At 51.6% G+C, this 21,590-nt stretch overlaps 1 protein-coding gene across 9 annotated transcripts in view; it reads right to left on the bottom strand.

Moving 5' to 3' along the window:
• EBF3 (EBF transcription factor 3) overlaps positions 1–21,590 on the bottom strand; it is a 115,431-nt gene that overhangs the window by 29,304 nt on the left and 64,537 nt on the right. For 5 of the 9 annotated variants that reach the window (XM_059899801.1, XM_059899804.1, XM_059899805.1 and 2 more), the window contains exons 7-8: positions 9,133–9,214; positions 5,383–5,527 (exon numbers count right to left, since the gene is read on the bottom strand). In XM_059899801.1, coding sequence (XP_059755784.1) covers positions 5,383–5,527; positions 9,133–9,214 — 227 coding nt within the window. The remainder of the gene's footprint in view (positions 1–5,382; positions 5,528–9,132; positions 9,215–21,590) is intronic. The other 4 variants (XM_059899803.1, XM_059899806.1, XM_059899807.1 and 1 more) reach the window with 1 other exon arrangement.

Genomic DNA, 21,590 nt, shown 5'->3' with positions numbered 1-21,590 from the left:
TTAGAGCCCGCCACGCTGCCGCCACGCTGCTGCCCACCTCCAGCCACGCTGGGCGGGGCTGGAGAGAGGCGGCCGCTCCTCCGGGCGGCGCGCAAAGGGCAATCGTAGATCAGCGCGTTGATGTGTTTAAAGCAAACTCTTAAATGTTTTATAAAGCAAAGGCCAAGCCACGGAATACCAGTGAGTGAGGGAAAAAAATGGCTTGATGTAGCAAATTATGTGTCAGGGCAAATATGACTATTACAAATGATTAAGCATCGCGTGCATGTGGCACGTCGATTTATCTACTTTGCGGTCCAGATCTGAGCAGAGTCAATCAAAGGCTGATGAGGGAGATGGAAGAGCAAATGCCTTGCATTTCGATTCCTCATAAGCAGCTAATTGGGTTGGGTTTTTTCATCCGCGAACTTTGCCTTTTGGTTCAAAACTTCATTTTCCTCTGTCACTTCACAATTACTACTTTTCATTTTTCATCAGGAAAAAAAAAAAAATCAGAAGCACGATATTAATACTTTTGTCAAAGGTACACATTTTACACCTAATATTGTTTGTCGACAGGAATCCCCAGCCGCTGGCCTGACCTCCCTTTGTCTGGGAGCGCTCACATTTGCATGAGTTATTACAATGCTGCTGCGGCCTGGCCCTGCTGGGGGAGGGGAGACAGACAGCGAGGGCGGGCACAGGGGAGCGGGACCGGGAGGCCCAGCGCGGTGCTCCCAGCAGCCCTGCGAGCAGCCAGCGGGCGGAGGCCTGGGCTGAAGGCTGCAGCCTCGTGGAGGCCGGCTTTGTTCTGGCCTTTGATCAGCTCTTCTTCCACGTGATGTTGGGGGACCTTCTCTAGCGCCTCTGATGGCCTGTCACGGGCAGAGGTCCCACATGGGAGGAGCTGCCCGTTACTGGGGAAGGGCTCCGGGTGCTGCCCTCTGGCCTGCAGGGCCTCGTCTGCCTGGCTGGGCGCCGTGCTCAGGGCCCTGGGCCTCTCTGTATTGTTACCTTTGGTGCAAAATAGAAGGCTGTGCAGGCCGGTGTGCTGGGTGGCGACGCGGCCCCAAAGGTCCGCCAGGTCTCCTGGCTAATGCCGTCTGGACACAATTACGACCCAGACGGGAGGAGGCCCAGGCCTCAATCCTCCATCGAGAGAGAGAGAGGAGGGCGCCCCCCCCCCAAGCTCTGGGGCCCCCGGTGTCGCCCTTCGTCCTGCCGGCTTCACGGCGGGGTGGGTGAAGGAACTCGACCCCCGGCCCGAGGGGGCCCCTCTCCATTTGGTGATCTTCCATCGCTCACAACAACCTCTGTGGATCCTTGTCCAGAAAGTAGTAACTAAGCCTAGTAAACAAGCAGTGGCTTTAACCACGCAGCCCCCCGCCCCCTCCCGGCACGTGTGTGTACGAGCCTCCAAAGGACTTCTTGGGGCCTTATTAGGCTGTTCATCTTATTTGAGCCCCCGAGTAGCTCAGCTCCAGGTAAATCATCTTTTTGAGACTCCGGGTCAGGTCTGGCCGCACGTCTTCATAAGCGGGAGTTTTCGGGAAGCCCACGCGCGTGGGCTCCCTGACGGGTCAGAGGCAGCGCCACACACGCCCGGCGAGTTAATCACCGGTAGGTATTGTTGTTTGGCTCGCGTGACACCACCTTCCTTTGTTTGCTTTAATGTTGGGCTAGCGGGGGTTATATTTGCTCGTCGCCTGCGCATTTCCCTCTGCAGCAGGAACGCAGAGCGCACGCTGGGAACCTGCCCTTAACTAGCGCTGTTGACTTCATGCTAATAAGTTCATACAAATTTTCATTTCTGAGGCTTCCGAATGACATTTGCTTTTCTTAATTGCATGGAGAGCATTTGAAAAGGATCAGCTCTCTAAAGACTGACAAGTCCCCTCCAAGGGGGTGACCTTCATCAGCACAGCCAATTATGGCAAATAATTCACCAAAAAAAAAAAAAAAAAATTACAGTAAACAAATTTACTTTGGAGGTGAGAAAAAAAAAAAAAAAAAAAGACAGAAAAAAATCCAGGATCTCCTGCGTGCACAGGAGATTGCTATCCGGCAGCTGCGGCCCAGCGGAAAAGCCACAGCGTCTCAGAATCTGCACAGCTTCTCAGCGGAAAGAACCCCGGGCCTGCCTCGGCCTCCTCGGCAGCAGCCGATAGCCATCTTCCTCCTGCCTGTATTTGCATACATTTCAATGCACACAGAGAGAGGGAACATGTGTTCGATGGGAACCATAGCAAAATGAATTACACAGACAGCGTCAGAGATCTAATGATATACGTGCACAATACACTCAAGCAGATGACAGGAGCTGGCACGGCAGCTGAAGACGGGCAAGGAGGAGCCCCCCCCCGCGCGCCCCCCACCCCTCTCCCTGGGCCGGCCCGTGGTGGGAAGCAGCCCTGAAGGCCGATCCTGGTCTGCAAGCTCTTCCGTGTGGCCCAGCCTCTTGGGGCGCAGGCTGGGAAGAGGAGGTGTGGCCCGTCTCCTCTGCTGGTCTGACCTACGCTGGGACCTCTTTGAACTCCCGGAGCCCCTCTCAGCCTGCTGGTGAGGAAGGCACCCCGGCTTCCACGACCTGCGCGCCTGCACCCTGGATACCCGCAAGGACTGGCTTGTCCGGGGACCAGGGTGCCCAACGGCTGGGGCGAGGAGCTCAGAAAGGGAAAGCGATGCAACGGGAGCCCAGGGACGTTGAGAGAACCGCTGGGCTCCCCCGGTCTTTCTTTGGGGGTCACACCCATTATTCTATTAGTAAACAGCTTCCCCGTCTTGGTTCCCGTTAATCAGCGAGCTCTCCTGAGTAATATCACAGCATTTGTCACCTTCCCCTGCATTCACAATATTGAGGCCCTCAAACAGGCCTAATCTTGCCTCATGAAGACTTCTTTGTTCTGCCTGCTAAAATGTCTTGTAATTGTGCTCGGGATGTCCAGATGGCTGGCTGATACTCCAGCTGATAGGATTATACCTTTTACCTCTCCTAGGGCCATCTGTTCCCTTAACTCGCTAAAGCCCCCGCAGCCTGGATTCGGTCGTCCTCACTGCATAAACCTAACCGCATTACGGCACTTGGCATGCAAATCGCTTCTGTGCTGCAGGCCGAGTGCTGGGCAGGGCAAGTGACAAGGAAAAAAAAAAAAAAAAAAAAAAGAAAGCCTGAGTTCTTCTGGGCCGTGCTGGAAGGTAGAATGGTTGTTTTCCCCTCGCTTGTGTTCAAATACTGTAAATAATCTGCCTTGCTTTTTGTGAGCTCAAAGGACGCGATGGCAGACATCCACGCAGCAGCAGGGGGAATTAGTTTACTTGGAAACCATCAGCGAGTGTGTACACACTGCTGGTGAATATTAGATGATTGGATGATGAGGCGTTAGCCAGGAGAGGCTGCACAGACGCACAGATCGACGGTTTACGGGGGCACTTTCTCCTTAAAGAACGTGGGGCCGATGCAAAGCCAACATCCGCCCCTAAGATATGAACTAACCAGGCAGAAGGAAGAAAAGGGGCTTTGGGGATGATACATCCAGACCCTAAAATGAACTTCCTAAGCGTCAGCCCTCTCGGTAAGTGCAGGAAGCATCTCTCTTCATCCCAGAGAGCACCCCGTCATATTCTGTAGGGCTCTTGAGAGCTGGGCATTAATTACAGAGCAACAAACAAAAACCTTCCCACTGATGACTAATGCCTCCTTCTCAAAGACCTATATGTGCTAGTTCTCAGAGTCACCTATTTGCATCTTTTGATTATGAGTCATTTGGGGGGACTGTGAAAGATACTTCAATCTCTTGCAAGAAAGTGACTTGGTTTAAACGTTGATTAAAAAAATTGAAAAACAAACCTAAAATAATCTCGAGCAAGACTGCTTCTGCAAATAGCTTCTGATTAGTTGGGTTTTATCTCCAAGGTACCCACGAGTGGCCTTTATTTTTCAAAATGCTATATTTTCTGCTTACAGTCAAATGCTTTTTCATGCTACTTACAAAAATAAATACTTGTACTTTGCTCAGATCATAATAGCTCATTAGAGGAGGCTGATTTTGGACCCACACTACAACCTAACACCAGAGGGCTGCGGGGGCCTCGTGAACCTATCACATTGCCAGCGCTGGCTCTCTGGGGAAGCGGGGCGCTGAGGACGGGGATCCAACCTTCTTAATTGTGAACCTCATTAGTGATGGTTACTAAGCAAAACACACACCTACCTTCAGTGCATAGGAAGGAGATAAACAGTACGTCACAGATTCTAATGACCCTGGCACCCAGGGCGACCTTTAATTATTATATTTTTGTTCTCTTACACCTTAGTCATTAATGTAGAAAAACAAATTAGTTTATTTTTGTGGACCGCAGCAGATTCAGAAATTGTCTTCCAGTTTTTATGTCTGAATCATATTTCATTCTGATGACCTGCACGGGCTTCATTCATTTTCCTGTGTACATGTCTGTCTGCCTCACGGGCGTCTCCTAAATCCAAGACCTCAGTCTAGAGAATCTGTCTTCAAACTGCTTAGTTTTATGGGTTCTTTTGCTCTAAAGAATTTAATCATGCTGTTTTTTGTTTGCAATTCACTTAAAAACAAAAAAACCAAAAAACCTCACATTACTTTCCCAACAATTCGTATTGGTCAGAATCTCATGGTTTTCGTGAAATGTCTTAGAGAGGAAAGGACCTCATGTTGGAGGGGAGGTGACACATGGCGGGACCCACGCGTCCGCACGGAGCTGGTGACAGGGCGGCTTGGGAAGGCCCAGGGTCTGCGTGTTTCTGAAGTCTGACTTACACGCCTGCCTGCCTGTCAGCCTTACCGAAATTCTTCTCTTTTAACAAGCAGTCCATCACTTGAAAGCATTTGGTTAGCAACATTTTATGCCGTTTTTTCCCTCACCCCCTCCACCCATCCCCCACGCGTGAATACCCACGCGCGCGCGCACACGCATACACACACACACACACACACACACACACACACACAGGTTCGCTCTCCGTGGAGGGCCAGGAGGTCCTTGAAGTCCATGAGCTCAGGCTCACGGGACCAGGATGTGAGCGCCCACCAAAAGGTGCCCAAAGCATCTGGGGATGAGCCGGATGGGGGCTAGACAAGCCAAAATAAAACCAAATACATTAAATCTGCAGGAGAAGTGCTCGGCAAAAGAAAGCTAGACATAGACAAACCAATAAAGTGAGGGCCATGGCAGGTGAGGTGGGTGGGAAAGCTGAGACCGCCAGTGAGGGAGGGGAGAGGGACGCCGGGGGTGGGGGGGCTCCGTCCCAGGGGCGGGGGTCTGACCAGCGAGGGGGCCTGGCGGGAGCAACTGGGCGTGAATCAACAGAAAGGATGGCACAAAGAAAAAGAAGCATCGCAAATAAAAAAAAGGCATGTAGCATGTGCCTACCATTTTCCAGATAAGAAGGGGCCGTACCTTCTGACGGGTCCAGGCGGCGGGCCCGCCGCCCGTGTTTGGAGTTGTTGTGCACAAACATGTTGTCAGACACGGCCAGCACGTGGCCGTCCACGTTGACCGTGGTCGACACGACAACCTGCAGAGACAAGCGCAGGTGAAACCGGAGTCGGAGGTGGAGGCGGGGCCCTGCCAGGTGTCAGGCCCCTTCATGGGTGCCCCAGCAAGCCAGCCCCCAAGGTCTCGAGCCAGCGACCCACTCTTGCTCCCGGATCCCCCTCGAGGCCATGTGCGCGCACAGCTTTTTTGGCTAATGGGGTGGGTGGGCGGTTTTGTTGTGACTCAAGATTGCTTCTCTTCCAGACCCGCTGCACTAATTACAGTTTAATCTCCTATTATGCTAACAAGTGAATTCAATTCACAGAAATATTCTTCTCACCATTAGCTTCAGAAACACCCCTCCAGCCACTCATTTTAAAGCTGCTATTTTGATTGATCTGTTCACATATTGATTAGATAGTTTATCTAATTAAAATGAGTTCACTGGAGACTGTCCTTCCTGGAAGACTTGTGAGGATTCAGAGTTGCCCCCCTCCCAAAAAAAGCCTTCATAAATCAGAAGCTGCTTCTGCTACCCACATCCTATCATCCAATAATCCCCGGGTCAATGTCACAATTACATCCAACGTCTGGTAATGAACGTGTTTGCATCTGAAAAGACCGAGTTGAATAGGAATAAAATGGTTTCAGTGCAGGGAAAGTTCCCTTTCTCAAGTTCATGGTGAAGGATGGTGAGGATGGCTAGCACCTGCTCTACCAAGGGAGTGTGAGCCTGTTGGAGGGAAAGGCGCGGCCCTGAGGTCCAGGCTGGGGGGGGGGGGGGGGGCCGGGGAGGAGATGGGGGCCGGGCTCCCTCACGCGCTCAGGGCTTCGCGGAAGTAAAAACGGAAGTCACGCCGGCGGGGACGGCCTTGAGGGCCCCAGACGTCCTCCCAGGGGAGCTTGGAGCAAGCACCCCAGAAATGGCACCCCCTACCTAATGGACCCAGGAAACAGGAAATTACACCGGCCTTGAGAGTTTCCTCGGACAGAGGTGGGTCTGTATACTGCATTATTTCCAGAATAGCTGGGGTAGCACAGATGTGAGCGCAGGTTCAGTCTGGGTCTTACGGCAGGACCTGGGGGCCGGAGCCTGGATTTGGGGTGGAGAGAGTCCCGTTCTTTGCCACGTTTGGGCAGTGGAGGGGGCTGGCACCACCCAGAGAACCACGACCCCGCGGAGAACAGCTGGGCCGGAGGGTGGGCACACGTCAAGGCATGCCACGCACGGTGCGTTCAAAGCCACAGCTACGGTGGACCTCCGTTACTGACGAGCCACACCGATGCAAGATGCTAATGACAGAGGAGAGTCGGGGGGAGGGGAGGCCAGGGGCTCATGGGAATTCTTCACTTTCTGTGAAGTTTGTCTGTAAACCTAAATAAAACTGCTCTAAAAAAGAAAGTCTACTAGAAAAAATGATACATAAAAGTGATTGTAAATAAATAAGATTTTTTAAAAAGCAAAGCTGCATACTTATATGTAAATACATCTGTGAGTAATTGATTTTTTATAAAAATCTCAGGCCCCACAAGAAGACCGTTAAGCAGGACCAGTACCCACTGCACCCACCCCCCGCAAAGGAAGGGAACACCTTCCCAGATGACTCTCTCTGGCTGTGGGCATTGCCAAGATCGTTAAAGTCTCCACAACATCAGGCCCCTCTGTGCCTCGAAATAATGTCAGTGCCACCACCAGCGTCCCCGGGTCCAGGCTCAGACATCTCACCATAATCTCTCTCTACTATCTCCGTTGCCCTGGCAGGGGTGGCTCTGACCCCACTCTGGGGCCACTACTCGCCTGGCAGCCACTATGCAGGGGACGCAGGGCTGCCGGGGTCACAAAGGCACCCACCTGGCAGGCTGTCCACCAGGCCCCGCCCTGGGCGCAGGGGGACCTCTACCGACACTGCCCCCGAATGGGGTGCAAAGACACAGGACTAACACCGAGCCGCGGGCTTGACCCTCTTTACATTCCCAGACCGTGATAAGTTAAAGAAACAAGAAAGGGTAAAAATAAAAATAAAAAGGGACACTGTCTTTGCTCTGTCATCTCTATATAGGTCAGTCACCAAGGGAAAAGCATAGTTGAGCAGAGAAAGCAGACAAGCTGTGTTTGTTTCTCGGCCGGGCCAGCCCTGCGGTGCACCTACAGAAAGATGCTGAGATTGTGGTGCCCACTGGAAACGTTGTGTAAGCCCTGACCTAGTGTTAAGTCCAGTTAAACCTCCTGAGAGACAGAGAGATTAGCTAAAGAGAGGGAGGAAGTCCTTCTAGTAACTGCGGGCTCCACCTGTGACTGATGCTGCCTTCGGCCACTGGCGAGCCAACGTGTGACCTCCACTCTGCTCGACGGATCAACGTGAAGCCTCGCTCAAGAGAAGCGGAAGCCCGCCCCACTGTGTGCAAGAGACACCGCCCCCCCCCCCCCCAGGGTCAGGGCATGACTGTGGGCGGGCCAACCAGCTCCACCGCTCTGACTGGCTGGTTGGATGTCAAGACAGATGTCACATTTCGCCTAAAGACTGAAGCATAACTTACATTTCTAAAAAGAAGCCTTGAGTGATTTGATGGTAAACTAGTCTAAATCCCAAAGAAGAAGTATTTGGTCACATCCAACCTAGCAGTGAGCTCCCAAATTCTTCTCTGGTGGGTAGGGACCAGGAGCGGTTTTGGGTCCCAACCCAGATATTTTTACAATTAAAATCAGCAAAACAATCCATCCTGTGTGCCGAGCACACTTCACCCTGAAGTCACCTCCTGGTCATTCACAAACAAAGGCAAGAAAACCATGACTGGATCAGAACTTATCCCTGAGCCCAGCTGGCTCTCCACGCCTCTCCTCGAGAGGAAATCCTCTGATCTGAGGATAACTAACCAGAGGACAAGTTAGCCTGGGTTCAGGAACACGGTCTAGCTCCCAGGTGTGGAATTAAGGAGGCGAGAACAGCCCAGTCTCAGGGGAGGGAAGCTGAGCTGGGGAAACATTCTGGAATTGGTAGAGGCCTGCATGGAACAGCTGCAGCGCCCTCAGTCCTGAGTACACCCCATATATTACCTAGTGGTCCTCCCCTACCACAGATCAATCCATCCCTAAGGAAGACCTTCAGCATGGGCTCCAAAGTCTAACCAACCGAACAAGCATGAACAGCAAGGTCCAACTGAGGAAACAGACTAAATGAGAGGCTATCCTCATGAGGACTTTACTTGCAGAAACCCTGAAACAGTCATTCTGAAACACACCCACAGGACTCACCACGATCGGATGTAAGACAGACCCCACCTTAACCTACGGCCCCGATCACTCTGATTTCGGGGTACCCCGCAGCCCGACACAGAGGGCCAGGGCGGTGTGCACTGCCCCAGGAGGCAGAGGCACACGCTGTCATCAGAGCAAAAGCTCAGGTCACGTGTCCAGAGCCAGCTTCACTTTGTCACGGGCCACACCTGGGCTCCATGACTCTGGCGGACTGAGGTGCCAGATCATTTTTAAAGCATTCGATTTAAATATTCTTTCGAATGAGCCCATCCTGGCTCATTTGCACCCAAGCCCCTGAGAACTAAAGATTGGTTTCCGAACAACTGCAACACATCAGGGAATTCAACTTTCATAGTGTTAAGTCTGGACCACGGTCCAGAATCGTGTACCTGGAATCTTCGCATGTCCCGAGGGTTGCCTGCATTCTTCAAACAGTTCTGATTGCACTTGAGGAAAAACTTTAGAAAGAATCTATAAAAATACAAAAAATGGATATTTGTTAGGGTTATCAGACAAAAGACACAGACTTTTTTGAAAGACGCTCTTGCATGGGGAGCCGACCCCATACCACCTGCTGGCTGCCCTGTAGGGGGCAATAGGGAGAGAGAGAACTCGGGAGAGGCCAGACAGGCACCTCTGGGTCCACTGGCCACTGTGGAAGATCTCCACCCAAGGAAGCAGTGACTTACATTTGTCTTGACACTGTGAGGGTTTCCAAGCTTTATAATAACAACCGTGACTTAAATTGGCCATTTCTCACCTGGATCTTTGCACGACCATTAATCACTGGGGACCTGTCCACCCCAGAGAGGGCTGCCAGCTTCAGCAAATAAAAACACAGGATGCCTAGTTAAATTTGAATTTCAGATAAACAACGAATAATTTTTTAGGCTAGGCCTGTCCCAAAGCATACCTATCCTAAAAAAAAAAAAAATTGTTTCTCCGAAATTCAAATTTAACTGGACGTGCTGAATTCTACCTGGCAACCCAAGCCCAGGGGCCATCACTGCCTAGGTAAACACACTTTTAAAGAGGGGCTTCTCAAGTTACAATAGGTATGACTCTGAAGAGAAGATCTGGGGTGCTGTTTTAAGGGCGGCAACGACTTCTGTGAAAGGCCTACGTGTGGTTTTAAGGGACCGATCGAGACCGCCCCCCTCGCCCCCGCGATGAGGCAAGGAGACCGTCGCTTAGGGGGAGGGGACCAGGCGCTGCCCTGGTTGGAGGGGAGGTTGGTCACAGCGCTGCTTCTGCTTCCCGCCAAGGCCTGGCCTTGTTCTGAAGCATGACGTTTCAGGGGTCCTGACAGAGTGTTGAGATGCTGTGACAGAAATATCATCACCTTGTCCTCCCCATTCCCGCGTGCTCTGTGACAAACATGGAAGCTCTGGCTCCCAACAGGAGCGCGTGGACCCCGGGAGGCCCGGCTGCACCGCCGGCCACGGGAGAACAGGGGGTCTCGGCCCTGCACCAGCTCGGCTGTCTGGAGAAGGCTGCCCGCGTCCTGAGCCCAGAAAAGCTGGGGCCTCTGGGCTGACACCCCCATCTACAAGGCTATCAACAAACGTCTCCCATATCTTCTTTCCAAATATCCTCTGTCCTACTGGTTGATGACTAATTTTTTATGAAGTTTCACACAATTTCCTTGACTTCAACCTGACAGTCAAGCTTCCTTGCGGCTGATTATCATATCAGAAAATAAAAAGATTGGGGAGGCTGAGATTCATGTCTCCAGCTGCATTCCCAACATCCCCCGGACGACTTTCCACCAGGGCAGAGGAAAATCCGACTGATGGGAAAAAGAATAGTGGCCACTTAATTAAATTTCCTTACATCCCGCGCGGCCTCACTATTTTAGGCCAGAATTTACATCTTTTATTAACTCGCCTCACCTATACACTTAGCTCACCGCGCCTCTGAACACCATCTGCCATCAGCATACAGTAAGCCGCCCGGCCGTCCACCCACCAATTTCTCCTAACAACCGCGGTGCAATTAAGCTCCACGCGCTCCGCAGCGAGGTAAATTAAGCGCACCTGCGGCCCCCCTGAGCCCAGCCGCATAAGGGCCTAACAAGGTGAGGGCGTCACAAAGTTACCGTCCTGTCAGGCAATTAGGTTCTCACTTTGGAGGCAGCAGCCACACGGCGCAATTACGCCTCACATTACCGCCCGGAGCCACTCATTTGCATGGAGCCGACTGGGGGAGCTTTTCTGTGGTCCGATTTCTCCCCCCATCCAGAGGAGGTTTCTTTACGTTCCTTGATGTCTGCTTAGCCAGTTCACCCTTTCACCTCCCGGAGAGCAGAGCGGGCATTGAGCCTGAACGGCCCTCGCCGTGCATGGCCACTGTGGGCATGAGTGGCCTGGCCCCCGTGGGCCTTCACTGCCGTCAGCTGCAGAAATGGGCAAAGTTGGGCGCTGGGCCCCCTCACCATCCTGAGCATCTCGGGGTCAACTCCGGAGCAGGTGGGTGCGTGTGTGCCTGCACACACGCACACACACTCTTACACGTTTTGGACGTGTAGGCAATGGTAGGGTTCTTTTCAAAGTTTCTCAAAAAGCAGCGAGAGGACTTAGAAAGACCTGCAGATCTGGAGTGTACGGCCCTACAGAGCAGGATCGCTCCCGGGCACTCGGGCCCCAATTACACAAACGAAATAAGGCCCAGCGTGCGTGGGAACGGGCGCAGGTTGGGCCCTTGTGGAGGAAGAGGAGCCTTGCGCTTAGTTTTCGCCCTCATTTCGGTTCCTCGAGGATTCAATCAGGCCTCCTCGAGGTGGGCGGCACGGTCCAGCCAGCGCACGGCTCCCGACCCCGCGCACCGTCACATCCGGAGCGAGCGTGTGCCTCTGCCAGCGAGCGCTCACTGGCGTTGGGGCGCGTGGGTAGCGTGAGAAAGGGACGCGGACGCGTGAAGTCAAATGGTGGTTCTCATCCTTTACTCAATTACCCTTTAATTGGCTTTTTTCTAAGAAATATCTGACAGGCACTTTACATATCTCACTTCTAGAGTCTGGTACACAAAGGATTTAATACTCTTGTTATGAAAGGAAAAATCTTTCCTATGTCAGAAAATCTTTGGCTTTAACACCAATAAACTCTTTATTACTGCTAACCATGGATTTGCTGCTCGATGGCAAGGAGGCGATAAAAATTCTAACCTGTCATTAGTACATTATGCTTAATTGTACAGTGTGCTCCCGGCTGCATCTGTTGGCCCATCATCAAAATGACCATTATGTACACTAATTCCCTGACCCTGTCTTTATTTCCCTAAAGAGTCATCATCTTTCACAGTAGGTACCAGAGTAAATCAAGCTTGAAATATGGGCTTTATTTACTTGTTTCTCCCAGGCAGGAGGGGAAGCAGCAGCTCAGGGCAAACTGCTACACATCAGTCGAAACTCCCCAGTAATGCTCCGCTCGGAAACAGCGCACAAAATCCTGGAAAGTTCTCAGCAGCGATTACGAGGGGGAAAGGTGTGATCTCGTTACTTTGGAAGTCAGGTTTCCTCTTTTAGGGCGCGCGGGGATTAGCAGAGGAGCCACGTGGGTGATCTCCTTCGCTCTGAGGAGAGCAGGTAGCAGCAGGTTGCCTCTCCCGACTCTGGGGCCTCCTGTGAAGATGGGCCCGGGGCCCTCTAACTGGGAGGCAGGGACAGGAGAGCTGCTGGGTCCAGCCACTGAGAGCTTGAGCCTGAGCTGGAGACTCCAAGGCCGCCCTCCCTTCTGCAGGGACAGTTCTGCTCAGCAGAAAGTTCAGTGTGGCCTCGGTGGCATTCGTGCCAGCGTCCTCCCCGATAATGCCAGTGCCCCCGGAAGTGCTCAGCGGCAGGACACGGGCACCTTCAGCGGGGCTCGAACAGCAGGACTGACCGTGTCAGCTGGAGCCCACTCTGGGTATCACGCAATAAGGGGCAAGCCCTCACACCTCAGTAACCGATTTCAAAGTCTGCTCCCCTTCTGTGTGTTTAAGCTATGAATTAGTTCATTTATATTTACTTTTATGAAGCTGATTAACCAGGGCTTCTCTATCTGATGAAAATCATTTTAATTGTAGTGTTAGGCTCCTGTGTAATATCCATTACATTATGAACTGTTTAAATTCTACATGGGTATTGTGTAAATTGGCCCTTTGTGGGCCAGCAGGCAATTAGGACCAAACACTCTCCTTTAAGCGGCTACAGAACTTTGTGGTGTTGTTCAGGACAATCAGAAACAAAGGAGGCTGTTTAATTGTAATTTAATGGAATATCAAGGAGTCCGTGGCATTAGACGCTGGCAACAGAGAGCAGGAGAGAAAAATTAACTGCAATTATGTTTGATTAAAGCTATCCTTCTCAATAATCAGCGGTCCTGACAGGCCATGGGGCTCTAGTGGGTTCCAGGATGGCAAAAGGTGTTGAGCAATATTAGGGCCAATAAAGGGGGTATTAGCATAGCTAATTACAGCCCTGCAAAACCTGTAAAGGGGGCCTCTGTGTATTGTAATGTGTGAAGTAATTGGCCAAGGCCGTTATCAATTACATAAGGAATGAATTTGGTTTGTCAGAGAAAAGCTGATGAGATGCATCTCATCTGACACCAGCCCCTTCCCTCCTGTTTCCAGTAGCTAAGAACTTGCCCACTTTTATCAAACGCTGAAACTTACCAATGGCCAAATCGCTGATGAAATTATCTCGCCAGCAAGCGTTAGGTAATTAATACCACGCATCCTCCCCGCCTTCCCTGCCACTGCTCTTCCTCACCTAGCCGAAGCCACTAATCATGTCATAATGATTTCTCTCCCTCTGGTCAGAGGAGAAACGGATTGTCTCCTTAGAAATGCAGTGGGCTTGGCGTGCGCACCCTGGTGATTGAGGAGAAAAAGGAAACGTGGAGCCGTCTCCACGGCTGTTCTTTGCGTGTGGCGACCACACGTCCCACGCAGCACCTCAGGAAACACTACATGCAGAGATTTAAGAAAATTTTTTTAACTGTCGAGTCTTAGACTGTCTCGGGGCCTGGTCTTGCGGGTGCTTGGAAACAGGAGTGACCGCAAGCTTCAAGGCCATGAGGCCGCAAGCCGGGATACCCAGGTGGGCCCCCTGAGCACAGGTGACGGGCACAGCCAGGACAGAGCTCCGGCTTCCAGCAGCCCCTCCCGCACGTGATCCCAGCCTCAGTCCGAGCGGCCACGGCCTCCTCTCCTGGCCCTCGATCACAAGTGACGTGGGAAACCTGAGTCCAGGGTTGAAAAGTATTGGTATCTGGGGCACGGGTGGGGAGTCCCGATTTTCCACCTTAAGGCTGAGCTCTTAACAAGCAGCAAACTAATGCCACTGGATAGGCCTCCATGTCATCCATCAAAACTCCCAAAGCACGTGTGTGTAAATCACGGCGCTGACAGCTTCCGGGGTTTCCGGGAGGGCAGGGACCCCATTCCTGATCGGGCCCCCACGTCTTTAGTGACTGCATCCAGGACGCAAAACCAGGAGGCTCTTTTCATACCTAATAACCTTGACAAGAGTGAGTCGAGAAAAGCGGCCGGAAGATGCAGCTGGGAAAGTCGCCACCCTCTGGTGGCTGCCAGGGGCTGCGGGGCTGGGGAAGTGCCTGAGGGGCACGGGGTGTCCTTTTGGGGGGTGACAGGAATGTTCCGAAGGAGATGGTGGTGCCTGCACAGGCCTGCGACTGGACTGAACACCACTGACCCGTTCCCCTGACAGCGGGTAACTGCCTCTGCCGCCCGCCTCGCTTCCATGCGCCACCGCAGCGAGGAGGTCCCCGCCCAAAGGGACGAGGAGCCCCACAGGGCAGCGGCCCCTCTCGGGGTGTCGGTCGCCGCGGCCGCTACTGCCCTCTTGAAGGGAAACAGTGAAAGAGTCAAATTAAAAGACAGAGCCTTTAAGAGACTTTTCCCTGACTGACAAGGAAGTGACCGGTGGCGGAGTGCTTGCCTCCAAGTCCCGGCTAATTACTGGGAAGTCCCTGAAAGCAGTGGCCGCAGCCGTGGTGTGTGCCGGGCCATCAGTCGCTGCGGTATTGATTACTGAGCAATCCTAGCCGATCGGCTTCTGGGGCTCAGAGACAATGTGCTTCCTTCAGAAAACCTGTAATGAGCAGTTCCTATACACGAGTACACTCTGCTGACATCAGATCTGTGCACTGAGATAGTACACAGGTCAATACGTATCGGATTTCCAAAATGCGAGGGTCTTAATGTCAGGCCTCTCTTTTTCTCCCACTCCTGCCATTAGCTATGGCTGGGCTCGCGTCCTGTAATGCCACACGGGAGGGAAAATCTGCTCCATTAGTCTGATTTATTCTTCAAATATGCCATGACAAATTGCTTTAACACCAGACTTATTAAATTCTTGTACATTTCAAGTTATGGGTCTCATATACTTGTAGTGCCTGCATGACGTCATCAGGAAGGGGCCAGAGGGGGGGACGGGACTGAATTTTACAGCTGGGCCCAGATGGCCTTTGTGAGGGGCCTCCCTCCCGGGCAAGAGGGGCTGGGGCTGCCCGACTCCCCGCTGCGGGTTCCTGGTCCCCGTGGGCGCCGTCCCCCGGCACGCATGATATCCTGCATGGAAATGCAGATAGAGGAGGATTTGAAAATATCCACGGCTTGACTCGCGGTTCAACAATTACTGGCCTTTGTCTGGAGGTTCCTGCTCTACTGTAGCAGAGGCTGTCTCTAGTGGGCTGGAGCTATTTTACTTTCCCTCGCTGTAGTAACCACACCGCATTAACAATATTTGTACTACAATCGCCAAGGGACCCACTTCCCAGATTCTATCACTTCTTTATCTCCTGACAAATACCTCACTATCGAACATTATTAGGTTTAGAAAATTAACCCTTCGAGGTCCACAGCCACACCAGGCCCCACCGTCCCTCCAAAGAAAGAGCCTTATCGCTAAATTTCTGCTATAATGGTTTTTCGTTTCATCACAATTTCAGCAGCGGCTGTCAAGAGGCACTTACAGATACCATGATCTTGTACTTGTGCGATGATTCTCATTAAAACGATGCCAAGGAGATCTGATGGGATTTAATAGCTTTGCCGGCCAGTTCGATCTCCACGCCCATGACAGATCCTGCCGAGCCCTCCTTTTGGAGAAATGTGTACGACTCGCATTAAACTTTTCTGGGTGGTTTTAATGTGTTCAGATAAGTAAAACCCAGGTAGACGTTCTCGAAGCAAATGCATGCCCAAGCTCTGCGCTTTTCCGTTACCCTCCCTGGCTTGCTGTCAGGATTCTAGTTAGTATTTTCTGTAACCGTTCCTGATAGTTCATGATAGTTTTGATAAGGTTATCTGTTTAAAAGAAGTCAACCGCACAACACAAAGGAAACGTGAAGTGCGCTATATTTACACCAGGGTTCTTGTTTCAAGTGCCTATCTTTCTTCTCTCCCCCTTTACCTATTTCTCTATTTCTAATGGGCGATGCGGCATTGACGTTATTTCCCCAGCAGATCACTCGCCCTGTCAATCAGTCTGTATTTTGTCTTTCGCTGCGGGCTCATTAAGACAGCCTCCTCACTCCCTCTGGACACCGCTCTATTTGCCAGCTCTGATCACGAAGCTCCTTATTTAAGAAAAATGCCAGCATCACTTGTCTCACATCAGATGCACCCCCTGACTTGTTGCCAGCTCCAGGGGAGACTTTTACAGAGACTTCGTGTGCAGAGATTAAGTGCCTATGCTTATCCGAACTTAGGGTTTCAAACCTCTCCCACCGAACGGGTGTGCGTTTGGAGGGATCTGAAGATGAGGGGAATCGCCCTTCTTGCCATTCTGATTTCTGTCGGCAGCGGAGAGCATCCTCAAAACAAACACGAGGTTTTCTGTTTGGGGTTTATTTCCCACCCCCCACCCCCCAATCTCCAAGTGGGAAAGACCTTGTTCGTGTTTTCCTATTCAGACACACGTTTTCCTCGTCCATGCCAGCTTGCTTAATTAAGAACCATCATCTTCGTGGGCTGAATTATTAATAAAAAAAAAAAATCACATTTGAAATCAAGCCTGTGCGTGCACACAGGACACCAGTGTCGAACCTGCCTACGCCGGCCTCTCTAGCCTTTTAGGTCCTGATTAAAAACTTATTAAAACATTATAAATGATTAATGGGAGCCCAGCTCTGAGTGGCAATTATTAGTTTTAATGCAGGTAATGCAGCTTAATGAGGGGCACATGTGTGCAAAGCTTTAACTTCATTACTCCTGCGTGTCAACAAATACAAGAGAAATGTGTGTCCGGGTCATCCATTACTTGAAACAGCACCGAGCCTTCCCTCTTCCCCTCCCTTTGCTGATGAGCCAGGAGCCGTAAATTAAGCCCTTTCTGTGGCTCAGGGAAGAACCAAGGTGTTCAAATCACGGGCCCCCCTGCCCAGCTCCCCACGCCTCCGTACCACCCTGTGTGTGAATATTATCCCACAGATTCTCTTTCCTGGAGCCCTTCGGCACGTGGGAATTTTGCACTGGAATTGTTGCAGGTTGTCATTGTCTCGGCTTGGAAACAAGAGCTCCTGACGTTCAGAGCCGATTGGGTGTCTTTGCTTTCCAGTTTGGAAAGGTTCGCGGAGGAGTTTCACTCCATCCTGCCAGCGCCTAATTCATGGTACATGGTTTCCCTAAATACCTGGACGCGGTGCGTTCTAAGGGCCCGTGTCCTGGTGTGTAGGGATGGTGCACACCCGTGTCCCCCTGGCCAGAAAGCCGCTCTCAGGCTGGAACGCAGAAACACAAGGAAACACCCGTTGGCAGGCGCCCGGCTGCAAAGCGGAGATGTCGGGGCGAGCCCGGGCTGGGGAAGAGGCTGGATGCTGAAGAGATGCATGTACGATGCTGCGAGTGGGGAGCCCGCATTGCTTCGTCCGCCCGCAAAGGGGCCCATACAAGTCGCCCGCCCCACCTGGGACCCTCAGGCCGGGCCTGCGTGCAGCCCACAGCCGGGAGCGGGCGGCTCGGCCCAAGTTCCCAGTCACCTTTTATTTTCTGTTTTTGTGACAAGCGGCCAGATCCGGGCTGATCTCCACTATCTGTCTGAAGAGTATTCAGGACTATTTGCATCACTTTATCGCTAATGTATAATATATGGCTTTAAAGTGGGCCCAAGCACTGTCTTGTTACCGAGCATGAAAAAAGTAAAGGCAATAAAGATACATTAGCCCTCTCAAGCACAGCGGCTATCATGCAAGCAAGAAAGGTTGCTGCTTCGAGTTAAGAGGCAACCTTTCTGCCTGCCTAAGACAATGGAAGAGCAAAGAAAATGTCAAATCAAGAAAAGCTGGATTTAGAGATGAGGCGGCCCAGAGTGACGCTGGTGCCATATTTTGTGAAACTATAATGCTGTTGGCAGCAAAGACCCGTGTTTCTGATTCATCTAGGGCCGCATGGCAAAGCTTTGTCAGCCTGTGCAAGGCATAAATAATTCAGGGTGAGAGACGGCAATTACAGGGCCCTGCACAAGCAAAATGAATATTTTATGAGGACTAAAACTGCTCTGGAATGAATCACACACACGGCGTCGCACACACATGGCAAGGGGCTCACACACGGCAGCCCCAAGAACAGAGAAGCGCGGCCCTCATCTCCTTCCAGGCTGCGGACTGCAAACCCAGCGGATGGTAATCAGCAAACACAAAAAAGCCTCCCCCCGCCGCCCCCCACCTCGCCTGGCCGGGGCTGCCGGCTCCCACGCTCCCGAGAGATGCTCGGCCCCGAAAACGCCCGGCAGGGAGGCCAGAGACCCTTGGCTGATACACCCCACAAGTTTGATGTTAAGTGGGTAGTTCTGAACTAGCATGGTGGGCTTGCTTATTGTTTCAGTTGTTCAAACTATTGATAGGCGTCATCTGGGAACCTTCTATTGGTGAGCAGGTGATCTGGGTGCTGGTCCGAGGAGAAAAAACAGCTCTGTTGTCCTCGATGAAATTGAAGAGAGCTGAGTAAGGCGGGGCCGCGGGAGCCTGGGTGAGCGTTACCCTCACCGCCCCAGCTCTCCGCCTGAGTTTTCATTTCCTTCCCAGGTGAAGCACATTCTGCGGCTCTACCTCTGTCTTCTGGACCTGAATCCTACAGGATCCAGGTCACCTAACAGGAGGGCTGGGACTACGGCTTTTTATCTCCAAACTTGCATGCAAAAGTTGCTTTCCTCGCTTTGAAAAGCGGCACCCTGCTAATGGGGGTAGGATTATGGCAAAAGAGATCTTAAAAGGCTGAAAGGATGGTTTCATCTGTTACATTTCCTCCAAAAAATGCTCCTGCTGAACTGCTAGGAACAAATAACAACATTGTTCACGAGGCCGAGGAGGCCAGTCCCACTGGTGAATGGCCATTGTGTTTGTCCAGCTACTGATACCTGGGCTTTTGTGGAGGAAAGAAGGCCAGGGGCCGTGACATCAACACAGCACAAGTGTCCCTCTGTGCAGACACCCCGAGAGGGTCCTCACCATGGTGGAAACCAAACACCAGATCCCTTAGAGAAGGATTTTCTTTAAATCCAACTCCAATGCATTGTTTATGAAAACAAGGCTATTAGGTATATTAATAATTTGATAAATAGGGATTTGCCCTTAATTATTCATGAAGAACATTTGGCAACAGTAAAATTATATTCACAGAACAGGTTTATAAACCAGCTAATTATAAATTAAGTATGCAAGAGAAAATTGCTAACCTTGGAATTAAAATATTTTATGATTCTGCAATTACAAAAAAAAAAAAAAAAAAAGGTAGAGAATTATCAAAACCCCAGTGTGATCAGAGAGTACACAGGACCCTACAGATGGCACAGTGTGGGCTGGGGGAGTGACAGCAGAAAACGTGGGCCAGGAAAAGTGCCTCCACCTCCTCCTGCAGCCCTAGGAGTGGAGGTGGCCTCCAGATAGCACCACTCTGCTTGTTCTGCTCAACTGCAACTCTCCAAGAGGATAAGCTGACAGAACCGCATCCATCCCGACAAGGCAGCTTAGCAACCTCAGGAAGGCCCTGCCTGCTCTCTGCAAAGGACACGGCGTGTCACCTCTGCCTGCTGTCAAGCCCGGGCACGTGGGCAGGCCGGTGTGTTCCCATCACTGTGCTCGGGGCCCCCAAGGAAGCCCCCGAACGCCCCTCTGACCCCCACTTCACTACCCTCCTACTGGGGCGGGCTCCACACTGAGCTGGGGGTCCAGAGGGACAATATTGGTGCTGATGTCAGAGAGGCCCGCAGTACCGCCGGTCCCCACTAGAGGGCTTCTCATGGCGGCGTCAGTGGGGAGCAGGCAGATGCCCCGGTGCTGCCGGGATGCAAACAAACTTGGGACCAAGCTTCCTGTGAGCTGGGTCACCCCAGCTCAGGCTCTGACTCTTCCAGAGGACTTCACGGTCGGGGGCTCTGTCCACACCCACCCACGGCCCCCGCAGCCCCCCGGGAGCTAAACGCCGGAAGCACACCCCTGGTGAGTTTCACAAACATTTCCCTTTCCTCATCTGATAAGAAAAGACACAGCAAAGCTTGGTGGTGGGATGAATTGGGAGACTGGGACTGACATCTATACACTAATATATATAAAATAGATAACCAATAAGAACCTGCTGTCTAAAATTCAAAAAAAAAAAAAAAAAAAGACACAGCAAAGCTTTCCTTCACCTTTTCATGACTAGATATCCTCACCCTTAATCTGAGCAGATATCAAAAGAATTAAGGAAAGCGACAGGATGAATTAATTGAAGAATATCCTGTTTTTTTAAAAGAAAGAAGAAAAGAGTCAGACATAGTCCTTAACTTCTCTCCCCCTGGCTTTGTCCCATGTGCCGAAAAGGCAGCCTGCAAGGCTCAGAGGGCACAGGGGCCAGCCCTGCCTCTGACGCCCTCAGATGCGCTCACTCAGATTCCGCGTGCTGTCTTCACTCTCCTGAAACAGAGAGAAAATGAGCAAAATCCACTGAAGTGCTGTTGCCTCTTTTTGCTTATGAAGAGTCTTGACTTCCCCGAGAGTCAAAAGCCCCGTTAACTGCTCCCGTAGCAAAGACTACAGAGCAGGGCACCCCTTCCCGCCCCTGCGCCACCCCGGCGCTGCGAGACACAGCTGCGGGTCAGGCGGCCAACCAATCGGGAGGGCTCCGGGAACTCAGATAATGAAAATTTTTTCATGTATAAAATCCTTAATCAAAATGCTAGTGGCGTCATCTTGTAGAGCAGACACTGCAACTTAAAATTAATATACAACAGAACCTTTAACAGAAGGAACACCCCCGGCCGTGCACTACAAGCGCTCCTGAACCGTGGCCTGGAGGGTCACACCGGGCTCCTGCGTGGCACTGACCCCGCCTCGCGCCAACAGCATGGAGATCAGAGGAACAACTGCCGCTGCCCCGGCATCCCCGAGGCCCGGAGGGACTCCAAACTTTGGGGACAAATCAGCAAAGATGATGCCCCACGGCCAGTGCCGAGACACCGAGAGGCGTGTCTCGCAGGAGGGCCAGCCTGATTTGGGACATGGCTGGAAGCCACCTTCAACCTATTAGTTTATTAACTCCATCCGCTGGTCGCTGAGGAATATTTTTATCATTTGGACTAGACTGTTTACCGTTTGATAGAATACATTTCCTTCTTTACCTCTGGGATGCGCCACAGATGCTAAGCAACTTCCCCTAACAATATTTAAATTGCTTACAAAGCCTCTCTAAATATTTGCTATGTATTTAGCATGCCTAAGATTTGCCCGTTATCCCAAAGTCTTTTTGTTGTAAATTGCAATTTTACAACTTCATGCTCGTGATATATTTTGACAAAGCTCTGCTGACACCCTCTATTGGCCTCCAAAGGCAAAATAGCTGATACTCCATGAGCCACCAGAGAACT

The sequence above is a fragment of the Balaenoptera ricei genome, chromosome 16 (assembly GCF_028023285.1).
Source record: "Balaenoptera ricei isolate mBalRic1 chromosome 16, mBalRic1.hap2, whole genome shotgun sequence".
NCBI lineage: Eukaryota > Metazoa > Chordata > Mammalia > Artiodactyla > Balaenopteridae > Balaenoptera > Balaenoptera ricei.
Note: the sequence above shows the minus strand (reverse complement) of the source record. Positions and strands in the feature narration are given on the sequence as shown.